Below are 13,887 nucleotides of genomic sequence, written 5' to 3' on the forward strand. Positions count from 1 at the left end.
CACACTTCAGTTGTACTAAATCATTTAAAACAGAAAAGCGGGAGAGTTTGTATTTAATTTGGTCAACTACAACAGCTCATTCAGAGCACTGGATAAAAAGGTTCTTAAAATATTTTATTTTGTCTGAAGTTCAGTGCAAAAGAAAATCAATTTCCTGAATACAATTCCTTACGGCAAGATTTAGAACTTAATGTAACAAGCATGGCAGTCAATTGTAAAATTTCAATGTGAAACTAAGACTATACAAAAATTCTAAGTGCACATTTTTGCAACAAGATATGCATGTATACAAGGATGGGGGGCAAGGAGGGGAAAACCTCAAAAGCAACCCAATTAAAAAAAACCCAAAAACTGAAAAGCGAAGAACAAAACTGCCACATCTGGAAATCTTCTCTCTGGGGTGCTAACTACTTTTCTCCATTCCAAAACAGGAATAAAATAAAAAGGGCAGGAAGATGACTTAAAGCACTTCTCCCTCATTTCTCTCTCTCCTCCAAAAAAACAAAGATACAGACTACAGAAAGTCTGTTATCTGTTAACTGAAGTACTATTTCCCTGCACCTATTTGATAAATGATAGTGTTTTTATGCTGCAACTGTTAATGATTTGGTGGGGAAAACAAAACACCAAAACCCCAAAGAAACCACAAATCAAAACCCTGAGAACCCTAATACTTAATAAATGGATTTCTTTTGAAAACAGACCAGCAGAATGCAGATAAATGGAAATAAAAAGTCTTTCTGGTGAGAAAGGTCCTTTACTGCAAAGGACTACGCAGGTCTCCTTAAGAAGATGAGAAGCTTCAGACCTCATGTGACACAATGCCTCATTAGAAAGAGTCAATGAAGTATTTTTGGTGGAGTACATGCATTTAGTGTTAGTATGCTAACATTTCATGCATGTATATTTTAACATTACGAATATGCACTGCAGTGTGAACTTACTATCTGCTGAGGGCTACTTTTGAAATGGAAATATGTAACCATAGAAAGTTTTTCAGAGTATCATCTGCCAAAAATTCCACTTCTAAGATATTTTTATAAATTACATTTCAGTACTACGTGTGTTTTTGTGGGATCAAATTTTCTTCTACAGTTGCACAGTGCAGCAATATAGAATAGATTCTTTATCTCTGAAATATTATTCTATTTATCGTTTCTTAAATCAGTTAAAAATTCAGAAGACAGCCAAAAACTTTTATGCAGAGTACACCGGAGTGTTAATGTAAATGAAACATTATTATGTTGGAGGAATTTTTTTTTAAACATTCAATACTATTTCAGTGTAAGTGATAGTGATTAGAGCTCCTTTTGTGAATATGGGGGTGGGGGTTGCCATTTGGAATGGTCTTTTTTCTTTTCTTTTTTTTTTTTCTTTTTTTTTTTTTCATTATGAAGGACCATTGCCTCAGCTTTTTTGGTTATTGCTTTTTTTTTTTCTTTTTTTTTCCTTTTTTTTTTTGAAGACCATTCCATTTCTTTATTTTTTAACATCGTAAAGTCATAAGGACTTATATGCAAAGCAGTCATACACTTTATCATTAAAACCCATAGGTAAAATACGTACACAAATCCAACAAAAGGCTAGTACATAGTAAAGCCTAAGCATACTACTATGCAATATTATGAATACATAACTTTAGAGACTTCGGTTTAGTACTGTTATCTATTCATTTCTGAAAACATTCACAAAGATTTTCAATGCAAATTTTCATTCCGTATCTGGAATAGAACAAAAATTACCTATGTTATAACAACTTTTGGTCATTTGTGTTTGACCAATTTGGTAAATTACAAAGAACCCAAAGAATTCTGTAACTTTCTGTAGAACTATGTAATAAAAACATTGCATATGTTCCTAGTATGATGTCTTTAGCAATCATTTACTGAAATGTAACTCAAACATCAATCTCTCAAAACGTATAACTGACCAGCTGCTTTTTAGTCTACATCCGACTCCCAGCTTCATCACAAAACCCCTTTAATACAAAGATGCAGAAGTACATTAGGTAATACTAATGCAACACAGGTGCAGTTCTAGCATTCTCATTGATCAGTTGAATCATCTTCTCCATGAACGAGACTCATTGTCCTCCTCCTCTTCATCATCATCTTGAAGCAGCGAGTCATCCACCAAAGATTCTTCCTGAAACTTCAAGAGGAATGCATGATAACGTTAGATCAGAAATTTTAAGGATCAAAAGGAAAAATACAAGCCTTTATACTTTCAATTTATATTAAAGACCAAATTTACTTTTTAATAGGTAAACAGTAAGGCTTCCAAAGAAGTATACTGCATGTATATCTATTATATACATATATTAATAAATGACAAATGTTGGGGTTTTTTTCCTTTCAGTGGACTTCAAAATGGCCAGGAACTACACATCTCATACTTAAAACAGCTCTTCTGATTCTTTGCTATATCATTCATATCCAAGCTATAACATTCTCATGAAACAAATGGACTAGGAGCCTGTTTCATTATTAAGAACGTCACCCTGCTGAATGATCTAGCTCTTTTTTTAGGTCCGCAAACATCAAGGTACTTAACTTTCACAAGGCTTAAGCCTTCTATCCCTCTTTAGCACAGTATTTGGTAACTGAACTAAAATGGTAGTTTAGACATGGAAAAAGAAAGAAAACTCTTTCATGTGTTTACAACTGCTACTATAAAATGAATTTAAATAAGTAGCATGATCAATTGTAGGTATCCAGAAACTCAAGACCTTTTACATTTATCAAGAACGTATGACTGAAATTCAGGCCACTAACTATAAGAACCCATCCCCATCCTCATTTTAATCCTGTGTAAGTACTAAATTTTAAAAAATGAAAGTATGCAAAATTTCTTTTATGCAATTGGTTGAACTTCAGTGCATGTGCATGAAGTTCTTGAACTCATCCATCTGCACCCAGGGATCAAAACATATTTCAAATACTAAGTTAACCAAATGTTAGATACAATACAGATCTCACAGAAGGTAAGAATGGCATTTAAATACAAAATTTCCCAAGGACTACTGAATAGAAATCCCTTGTGTAAAGACAATTGGTGAAGGTTAGAAGGGCTAGTTCATTTGCAGAAAATTCCATCTTTGTTATAGAAAGAAGATAGGAGAGTTACATGTATTTGGCTTGTTTTGAAAATGGGAAAGGGTCAAAGGCAAGCACATTGATCATCTAAGATACAAAAATCTGTTAACACTGGGCCAAGTCAAGAACCCAGCAACATTACTAACAAAAATATGGGTAAGCTAATATTTTTATATTACACAATTGCTATTGCAAAGATGTCAGCAAGCATACAAAAGCAATGAACAGCTACAGGTTTTGATCCTATACATTTTTCATAGAATAATTAACAGAGGAATGACTATAGGAACAGTCTAGAGACAAATTAAAACAGTTAAAGAACAAAATCAGATCTCAAGAAAAGTATCAGAAAAATAAATGGTCTGGAGGAAAAAAAAAATCTATGACAAAGGTAAACATTCAAATAACAAAACTATTTCTTAAAGAAAAAAAATTACTTCCTCATATACTTAAATTTTTAAAGTCTGTAAAGTTTTAGATGAGTCCATCAATTTGAGTTACAGAGAACAGTCCCATTCGGTCTTTTCCCTGAGTTTCCTTTCCACATATGCGGTTTCTCCTGTTAAGAACAATCACCATTCCCTCTACTACAAACACTTAGATGACAAGTTTTCAGCGTGCATCTAGTCATGAGGTCTTCAAGAGTCTACCACTTTGCCAAGGTAGCCAACATGTGTCACTTATTACTGTCTTCATTTCCTTCCTATCACCATCGCCACCACCAATCTACACCTGAGAGGTTTTCCTACACTGTTTCTCCAAATGGGGTTAAAAGATGAATCTTTGAAGATCATCTACCACTGAATCTTTATTTCCTCCTTCCTTTGCCCAAGTATTTGCATATCCCTACATGTCCTTCCTGCGTTACGCAGAATGGAGATTTCTCAGTGAAGCAGTTACTCAATGAGACCTCTCAATAAAGGGGATTCCTTGCAGCAACAAACACTGCTGTTGATCTTCAGAGTCAGTACATCCCTGAAGAAGTGACAAAATATCTCAGATGCTCTGAAGATTCCCAAATGTAGCCTCTTGCTCACTCACATCTCATTACTATCTGACAAGGCTTGAGGTTTGCATACACAAAGTAAGAAATATTTAGAAAAATCACAATGCACAAATGCCTGATATGAATACACAGTAGAGAAAGTATTCTGTTCTACTTGTCTTCAGCTGACATGGTAAAGCAATTGGCTTTTTTTGAAGTCAGAAAGCAAACAGACAAACTGCCTTTCCTCATTTTTTAAAAGTTCCACTTAAACATAAGAAAAAACTAACTGTGAAGGTGATGGAGCAGTGGCACAGGCTGCCCAAGGGGGTTGTGGAGTCTCCTTCCTTGCAGGACTCCAAGACCCGCCTGGACATGTTCCTATGCGACCTGATCTAGGTGATCTCGGTGATTCTATTATTTAATATGAAATAAAAAAATTGAATACTAAAAAATATAAAAATCTTAAGAGGAATTTGTTTATATCAAAACCGATCTTGTAAAGCTGCTTCTATAGTAAGTCTGACAAAATATCATAGGAAAAAGATACAGGCAAAATAAAATCACCAAGTCAGTCAAGGTGTACTTCTAATTTGGCTATTCTATAGCAATTACGTATATACAGTTAACTGACAGTAAATAAATTATAAAAAAGGTTGCCTGACTTCTTCTCCAAGTGGCATTTTTCCCCACAATCTACAAATACTGGTATTTTGAGTGTAAGGAGTTCAAAGTGTCAAGAAATATTGCGCCCTTACTCCTACATTAGTCAACTGAGGTTATTTGGACAAGGCTTTAATATCTTTCATGAGCTATGATGAAGACTAACACTCATCTGGGTTACCTTAAACATCTGACTTAAGTTACCTAAATGCTCTAAAATTATTCCTTCACCTGTATCCTCAAAGCCATATCTCTCTATAATGAAAAAACTGATTCTGGAATTTGATCCCTTAAGAAATTAGTGTCCAAAGTCAATGGTACAAAATCATGTTTTGGACAAAATCCTCACTCTCTCTCATGCAAGTTCAAACCAATTTCTTTCATTTTCTAAATATATCCTCTAGAGTTTTGTGTTGTGTAAGAAATGAAACCTGTGGACTTTTGACAGAAAACAATATATATACTTACAGATAAACTCATTTTCTGATATCAAAATGAGTTAGACTCAAAATTGTCTTTTGAAAATGCTACCTTATTTAATGTTTAAAAAGAATGGAAAAAAAAAAGAGCAAGCTTACTTCTTCCTCTTCAGGTTCAGCTTCCTCTGTTTCAACAGCTGACATACTAGCAACAGGCTTGTTCCATGCCAACTTCAACTCTTGTCCTTTAAAACGAGATCCATGAATTGCAGCCTAAAACAAGTTTAAATGTTTTAGTTCTACACTTATTTGTCCAGGAAGAATTAACTTCAGTAATACTGAAATGCCAGAAACAGACCAATACTCTAGTTCTTCAAAAGAAAATCAGGTTGTACTACGTTTATACGGAAGTACTGTTAATGGGTTAAAACAAACCAACTTCATTCACTGAATGTGGAGATCACATATCCTTTCAGGAAAATGATCAAAATAATTTCAGATGAAAAGAAGCTTGGAAAACCATATATCATTGAGTGATGTGGGTAACACACTTGAACCAACACCTTCCCGGTTTTTAATTTTATCTTGATGGATTCTTCACCTTTCAAAGAGGGACACAAAATTGTTAATGCACAACTCACTGGAAGAAGATAAAAAACCCCAAACAACTAAAAAAACTCCCTTTGTGATTACAACTTAATCTACTGGAAAACATTCCACTTTAAGCAAAGTCGTTGTAATTGAAATGTAAAAAAATTTAAGTTATGGGATATTCATGCCTAAGTACCAGCTGCATTAAGTGGCTGCTTTGGAAATAGTATGTTCAAATTAAAGTAACATGAATGAGCATAAATCAGTGTTAGCAACATTCCGAAATAACCGTCATGGCCACAAAAGATTTATAGTACAATCTAAAAGCACAGCATAATGTGAAATGTAGAAACAATTACATGTCCAATGACATCTGAACATGAATTGTGTGGTATTAAAGTCCCCAGGTATAAATTTTAAATCTGTACATAAAAATTTATGATAAATTTAAAAGATTCTATGCCTATTAAAATGCAGCTCAGGAGCTTTTTGTCCGTGGTCTCATCACAATGTCACATATCTAGAATTTTTCAAAGTACTTATACATGACATTTAGGTCCAGAAACAACTTGTAATCTTTACAAGAAATTACTACTACATAAAAATGCAACATTTTACAGTAGGGAATCCTCCTCTTCCTTCCAGGCTAGAACATATATGATCATAAAGTCTAGGCCTATTTTCATTTAAGAAGGTAAAATATTAGCTGCATTTACTTCACAATTGGCCTCAACAGAGGTTTTTAATGATTACTTTCTACAACTTCTCCAACTGCCCATCTTAAAGTCTGCTTTAGCAGTAAACACAGAAATTCCAATGGAAACGTATTTAAGAATATCTTAAGGATAATACAGATTTTATTACATTTGATCAAACATGGCTGTCATAAAATTTTAATTTAAAAATGAAGGTGCAATTAGAAACAAAGTTAATGGATAATTAAAAGTTTTATTGCTAGAATGTGGACATCTTAAATATTGATCATGAATTCTGACCCAGCTAAAATATCTCACCTTTCCAAATTATATTCTGAACCTCACCTTGAATACAGCTTTAAAACTCCACCTATTTTAGTTGAGAGTGACTGAGGAAAAACATACTTCTTTTTAGATGCAGATAAATGCACCATTTGGGAAAAAAAAAAAAAAAGATAAGTACATAAAATTGACTTCAACCTTTCCTTCAGACACTTCACCTCCTGCCCACATCTTTCGTCATTCTCTGCATTAGTTTCTTTTTCAGGTGCTTCTTTTCTCTACAATTCTCCTTGGTTCCAAAATGCTACCATTCCCTGCTTTTTGGGTACAGAAATTTAGCAAAAGCTCAAATCATTTTCCATACCATTTTTTAGGCAAACTAAGTTATAATAATAAAAATGGTATTTCGTTGATAAAGAACTATCTGTAGTAAGATACTGACAATATCTTTGTGAATACTACTCCATCTGGGAGAAGTAAAGACTTGATTTGGACAGTCCATAGAAACAAATTAGTCTTCCAGGTGATCAATTTTTATTTTCAGGTATGCAGAAGTTCAATACTTTGAATATTTCTTATGTGAACTACAACATCAAAAAATATGAAGTTGTGAAATGAAATGTCCAACGTCAGGAAGCACCAAAACCTTAATTCAGTCCACTCCTCAGTATACCAATTATGACAGGTTTGATTTGTAAGTATTTCTTATCCTTCCCAAAACTTCTGTTCACTTCTGAACCATCCCTTCAGTACAGTTGTCCAGTGCTGTTTTTCAGTCAGTATCTACTATGTACCATTAATTACATTTCCTTTTTTACAGAACGATTACAATCTCTGTACAGTTAGTGCTCATCGTTGCTGTATCTAAGATTTTCAGAAACAAAAGTTCTATGTTTCCACAAAACACCTTCACCATATGAATCAAATACTTTCTCAAAATATGTGACCATGACCCTGTAAGCATTCAAAACTACTTCAAAAAGAATTCGAAACTACTATATAAACATAAAATGAGATCTTTTCAAATAATCACACTGTAAATATTAATCCTTTTTTTTTTTTTTTCCAAAGTCTCTCTTCTTTTCAGGATATTCCCCAACAGTGATGCAAGGACTTTAAAGAAAATAAAATCATCTGCAGAACAACTGTGTGTGTTATTTTGTGCACGTTCACATACTGCCTGTACAAAAGACTGAATAAGCCAGGAGTCCTGCTGAGCCAAAAGTGCAGAGTCCTAATTATATATATAAGTAAGGATGCTGAATTACAACATATGTCAATTCTGGATTTTAGTCTCTAGAAGGTACTTCTATACTTTCATAAATTTCACGAAAACATTCTAAAAAAGAAAGAAGAAAAAACAACAATCCCATCACATAAAGTTACACTTACACTACCACAGTTTTTCACACAAAGTTAAGATTTAACTGATCCCTCCCCCAAAATGAAGGCTCAGTCTGCAGGGTGTCAGTGAAATTTCAGGAAAACTGTGAGGGCACCAAGTCTTCAGGTGAAAAAAATCCTGGCAATTAAATAAATTGATAAAAAAGATAGATCAAGATATCAAGCAATAAATTCCGAAGTGTTTTTCTTCCATCCTGTACTTGAGTTTGCTGTAAACATCCTAATTTCCTAAGTATTTCAGTAACATATTGTTCTGACAGATCTTTTTCATTTCAAATTAAGCTTTTGTGTCAGCCTTCTCTTAAAAAGGTTTTAAATAGCAACCAGTATTACATTTCAGGAAATACAGAGGTATAATGTAACTAGAAAGTAGGTGAATGTTACCAAGTATTTTCAACAAAGACCATACTCACAGCTTCAGCTTCTGCTCTTGTTTTAAAGGTAATCACCGCGTGGAGAGAAGAGTCATCTATCTGGCAATCTTCAATTTCACCATATTGCTTTTAATGAATAAAAAAAAAAGAGCTTAGTGAAAGTCCTCTGCCTCTAAAAATGCTGTCCTAAATCAAATGCCTTGAAATATCATATAAAACTAGAATTGTGTACCTTTCACTGTCTTAATTCTAATGAGCATACTTGTCTTTGCAGTTACTTTTGGAACACTGTTACTTTTACTTGCATTTCTAAACCACAGGAGTGCTACAGTCCCTGGATTTGGTGACTGTTAACATATTGGTATGAAGAAAAGAGGTTATGCTGTTTCAATACTCCCCTCTTGACCAGAAAGAAGGGATCTTGAGATGATTCCATTAGTCTATTATAAAACACTTCCACAAAAAGATTTACTAGGTGCAGAGACTGTAGAAAAATTTTCTGAACTTGATTTCAGCATCTTAAGAACCTGACCCATCTATTCCTGCAATGATCTCTATGATATTGCTACCTTTAATGCTGCCATCACTGTAAGCTGCAATGCCCAACATATCTGTACAGGTGGAGTGCACAGCTGATGTGCAGAGTTGTTATATCACAGAAACAAAAATACAGCTCAGTGAATTTCCATGGAATTTGCAGCAAGCTTAAAACAGCAAATGCACAACCTGCAAAATGAAATAATTATTTTTTTTTCCCCCCTCAGTGTTACACTACTAACACTGTGAATAGAATTTTATTTCTTGATGTTATTAAGGGTTTGATTACTAGTTTTGGTTGTTAAAAATAATATATTTAATATTCCCTGAAAAAAAAGTATAAAAAAACCCTATTAAGTTCTGAGTAAATTTGTGACCATAAACTGACACCACACAGCAAGCTTTTAACAATGTCAGATTCTCTGTTTTCATTTTTATATTCTTTGCAGTCAGTGAGAGAAGTACATAATGAAATGAAATATATGAAAGGTGACCAGCAAAATTACTTCTAGTAAGATTCATAAGGTAGACTAAATAATAATATACTGCTATAGATTAAAAATTCAACTCAGAAACACCCCACGCTGACCCAGCAGATTGTATTGCTTCACTTGAAAGTTATGTTTTTAAAGTTACACCAAGAATTTGTACAGCCATTGCTCAAATGTTCAGTCTGTCATGTATGTCTTTAGAAAACACTTTTGCTCCCCTTATTGGTATGATAGCTCCCTTTCTGTTCCTTTATATAGATATGACAGTGTATTTAAGCAGAATAAAATATATATGCATATTTATGTGTGCATGTATTTATATATATGTGTATCTCTCTCTCTCTCCTGGAAACATGGTATCTCAAAAAACCCAGTGCAATGGTGGTAGGTTTTCTTGCTGTGGTGTTTTGGGGTTTTTTTAATTATTATTTTAAAAAGGAGAGACAGATCCTTGATGATTACGCTGACTGGAGTAGCATTTACTGGATTTAATGGTTCTTGGGACTTGTAAATGGAAGAAAGAAATGGAGAAAAAAGCTCCGATTTCTTAAGCTTATAGACACGAATAGACAGAAAGCTTTGGCTGCCCTGCGAAGATCTGCACATAGTTACACAAGTGTCATCTTGACTCTTAAATTCAGCAAGTTATACAAAAGTATTGAAAATTTTCATTAAGCACTTAAGATACTTCAATAAAGGTAAACAGACTTGAACAAATAAATATGGTAAATCATTACTTTATATTCCCAATTTCACTCGGTAGAAGACTCCCAAAACCAGGAAAAGTGAAATTGCCACATACCGCAAAATGAGGAAGAAGATCTTCTCTATCACTTTCTGTAAATGCAGAGATTTCTAATGCTCTAGGTCGATGATCCACCACTGCATGCACAGGAACTCCTCTGCCTCTACCCCGGCCTCGTATTCCTCTACCTCTGCTACGTGATGCACCCCGACCTCTTGCATGAACCCCTCTACCACGAACTGAAGAAAGAATCCCTCGTTTGGCAGCCTAAGATGTTTATACATAACATATTGATGTATTAAAATGAATAATCTAAATATCTAGACAAAATTAACAAACACATAAAATCTGATTGTTTCCTAAAAACACATCACCAAACAAGGCTCAGAAAGCGAAGTTTACAGGTCTTAAAGTAACAAAGGTAAACAAGTTAATAACATTAAAAAGCCAATACTGTTAACTATGAACTGATAAAAATAGGAGAGAAAAGGAAGAAAAGAGCATAGTATTGGAAACAAATATGAAAAGAGCTCTTAACTCTGAGAGTAACTGCTCATAGGAGAAACGAACTCTTAATTTGTCTCTCAAAGTCCAGACACAACTTCTATTCTGACTACAATTAAAGCAGCATAATAGCCTTTGGCCACTGAATTGTGAGGCAGAAAATGAAGGCTATAGGGAGCATCTCCAAGGACAACAAACTTGGCTAAAAATTTGGTCTTTGTACTCCACTAATGTTCACCCTCAAAATACCTGTGTATCCCTGCTAAAGAACTGGCATGCAACATCCAAGGAAAGTCAAAAGCCCAATGACATATTTAAAAAACCAAATTGCCAAAGTTATTTCAAGTTTCAAAAAATAAAATTTCAAGGATTTAAACTCTTATTAAAAAAAAAAATCCTTTCAAATCCAAATAAATTGATGTAGGAATCAAATCTTAGATGAAATCACCGTAGCAATGTTTTTAACATATCCTACAGTGTTTACAATTCAATCACTGATAGATCTACTTAAATACGAAAGATATAACCCATGAGGACATCAATCTGTTATGGCTTCATTAATCAAACGATTCCAAGAATTTTTAAATAGTCTATAGTTCATTTTATACTTTTTTTTTTTTTAAGAGAATCTTGAGTGTTTTGGTTTGGGCTTCTCATTTCTTTTTTATTTATTTTTTTAAACATTTTAAAATGATTAAACAAATAATCCAGAAAGCTAAAGATTATGTTGACTCAGCAATCAAGCTGCATACTGTCTGGATTTTCTCACAGTAAAATCAGGAGTACTTGGAATAGAATAGCAGGTTCTTAGCCACAGAGGCAACACATGCATATTGTGGGACTTAAAAGTCACAAAGACAATATGTAAATAAAACTTTTTCTAGTGCATACTGAAGAATGAAAGAAACATCAAGGGAAAAAAAAAACAAACAAAAAAACCCCTTATCCCTCTTGCAAATTATACAAGGTATACATTTCCAGTTGTTCCTTGAAACATACTGGTGTGCTTTATTAGTAACTCTACCTTTCTCCATCTACTTCCATCAGTATTTGCTAAAGACTTCAAGATCTTAATTTTATTAGCAAAAATTATTTTCCTGAAAAAGCCACAATTTTTTTTCAACTTGAAATACAAACAGACTCAATGAGAGATGGAGTCAGACTAACACTCAACTACGGTGTCATTATCTTGAATGAGCACTTACTCTTCTACTGCAGTGTTACACATCATTCAGTCCACACAGTTTGTGAAACATATGATTTTGAAATAAGCTTTCATCAGAATATACAGTTAACATAAGCTTTTATGTCATCTCTATTCAGTGGGCTTGGCTTATTAACAAACCTATTTTCATAATTACCAAAGCTGCATAACAACTTTGTTTTAAAGTAAGACTTTAATGCAACTTAGTCGTACTTATGTGCACTGTGCTCATATATAGTTATACGTAAGACATGACCAAACTTCATTACGACAAGGAGGATTTAAGTGACACAGCAGTCTGCTTAACAGTAAAAAGAGAAAAGATTTATCAAGCAATTAAATAGATATTACAAAATCATATAGGCAAGACAGTGCAACATAATGCACAATAACACCCACGGCATTCAGAACTTCTCAAAATAAGAGAGAGATATGAAGAATCTTGCACAGATTGCTGATTTTTTTTAGAAGCAAGTATTTAAAGAACAAGAGTGCTTCTATATATTGAACACTTCTTGAAATACTGCATTTGGATTTGTTAAGCTCTCTTCTTGAAACCAATGCTTTACTAATATTACTTTTGGCCTTTCAGCTTTTTTGGTTATTCTCAATAAGATGATGCTAACCAGAATTGAAGATCATGTAGTGGTTTTTAACTCCTCAGTATCAAACACAACATCACCTACAAGAAACAGTTTAAAAACCCTCCATATTATCACAAGGACGTATTACTACCACAAATCTCATCTCATAAAGTATGTCATCTGAACAGTTACAGAACTTAAATGGATTTGAAATCTAAATTAAAGACAATAGCATTTCTCTAACTCATTTGAATTCAGATGCTGATTTTTAAAAATATTATTGCTAAATGCCCCCACCAATATGCAACTTAATATCACATCCTGGAAAAAAAAACAGTTTATGATAGAATGTACAAGTTAACAATCATATATTAAAATATTCAATTAAAAGGTAACTGATACAAAAGAAGAGACAAACATACTTCCAGTTGTAGTTCTGTATATTTTCGTCTTAATTCAGTAACTTCTTCCCCAGCTTGCATCTTCTTGTATAAATCCAGTTCAGTATCTAGTAACTCTTTCTGCATCTAAGAAATTGTTATGGTATGTTATTAGTTCCACAGTTCACATTCTCTATGGAGGAAACAGTTTTCTGATAAAGAAAGCCCAAGAATCTATTGCTGAGTTCCTATCAGCAGGCTATTTCAGAAATACACAGCATTGGCCAGTGTTGGCATCCACATAAGGTAAAAGTCTGCTGAAAGAACTGTCTGGAAAACAGGTTCCCAGAAAATCTAAGGAAATGGAAGTTGAAAACTTGAAGTTGTCACAAAATTTTAAGCTTAACCAAATTGTGTCTTATCAATTAAGATCACAGCTTTAACTTTGCAGATACACTGCTTACAATGCTAGATTTCCACAATCAAAAACAAAGTACAAGCTTAGGAACCTTCTTGGCAGGACAGAATTCCAACATATAGTAGATTTGTGAGCTTTGTGATGTCAAACGTTAAAAGATGCCACAAGAAGCCAAAGTCAATGGAATTTTTCCTAGAGATATACAAAATAGAAAATGTAGGACTATTTGGCAGTGATGATGCATGACAGAGCAGTGGAACAGGCTGCCTAGAGGGGTTGTAGAGTCTCCTTCCTTGGAGGTCTTCAAGACTCACCTGGACATGTTCCTATGTGACCTGATCTAGGTTGACCTGCTTCTGCAGAGGGGTTGGACTAGATGATCTCTAAAAGTCCCCTCCAACCCCTACCATTCTATGATTCTATGAGATAGAAAGGGATTCTACAATTAAGAAAAAAAACCCAGTAAAATTATGAATGAACACAAAAGCTATGATCAGTATTGAGAAAAAGCATCTA

The 13,887-nt window shown here is 33.8% G+C and overlaps 1 protein-coding gene across 6 annotated transcripts in view; it reads right to left on the minus strand.

Moving 5' to 3' along the window:
• Positions 1–1,321: 1,321 nt before the first annotated feature.
• Positions 1,322–13,887, minus strand: part of RBM26 (RNA binding motif protein 26) — a 57,135-nt gene continuing 44,569 nt past the window's right edge. For all 6 annotated transcript variants that reach the window (XM_061995926.1, XM_061995908.1, XM_061995896.1 and 3 more), the window contains 5 exons: positions 12,996–13,100; positions 10,339–10,548; positions 8,548–8,634; positions 5,322–5,435; positions 1,322–2,151 (listed from right to left, as the gene is read on the minus strand). In XM_061995926.1, the coding sequence (XP_061851910.1) occupies positions 2,062–2,151; positions 5,322–5,435; positions 8,548–8,634; positions 10,339–10,548; positions 12,996–13,100 (606 nt within the window). In that variant the 3' untranslated portion in view covers positions 1,322–2,061. The remainder of the gene's footprint in view (positions 2,152–5,321; positions 5,436–8,547; positions 8,635–10,338; positions 10,549–12,995; positions 13,101–13,887) is intronic.

The sequence above is a fragment of the Colius striatus genome, chromosome 1 (genome assembly GCF_028858725.1).
Source record: "Colius striatus isolate bColStr4 chromosome 1, bColStr4.1.hap1, whole genome shotgun sequence".
Lineage (NCBI taxonomy): Eukaryota > Metazoa > Chordata > Aves > Coliiformes > Coliidae > Colius > Colius striatus.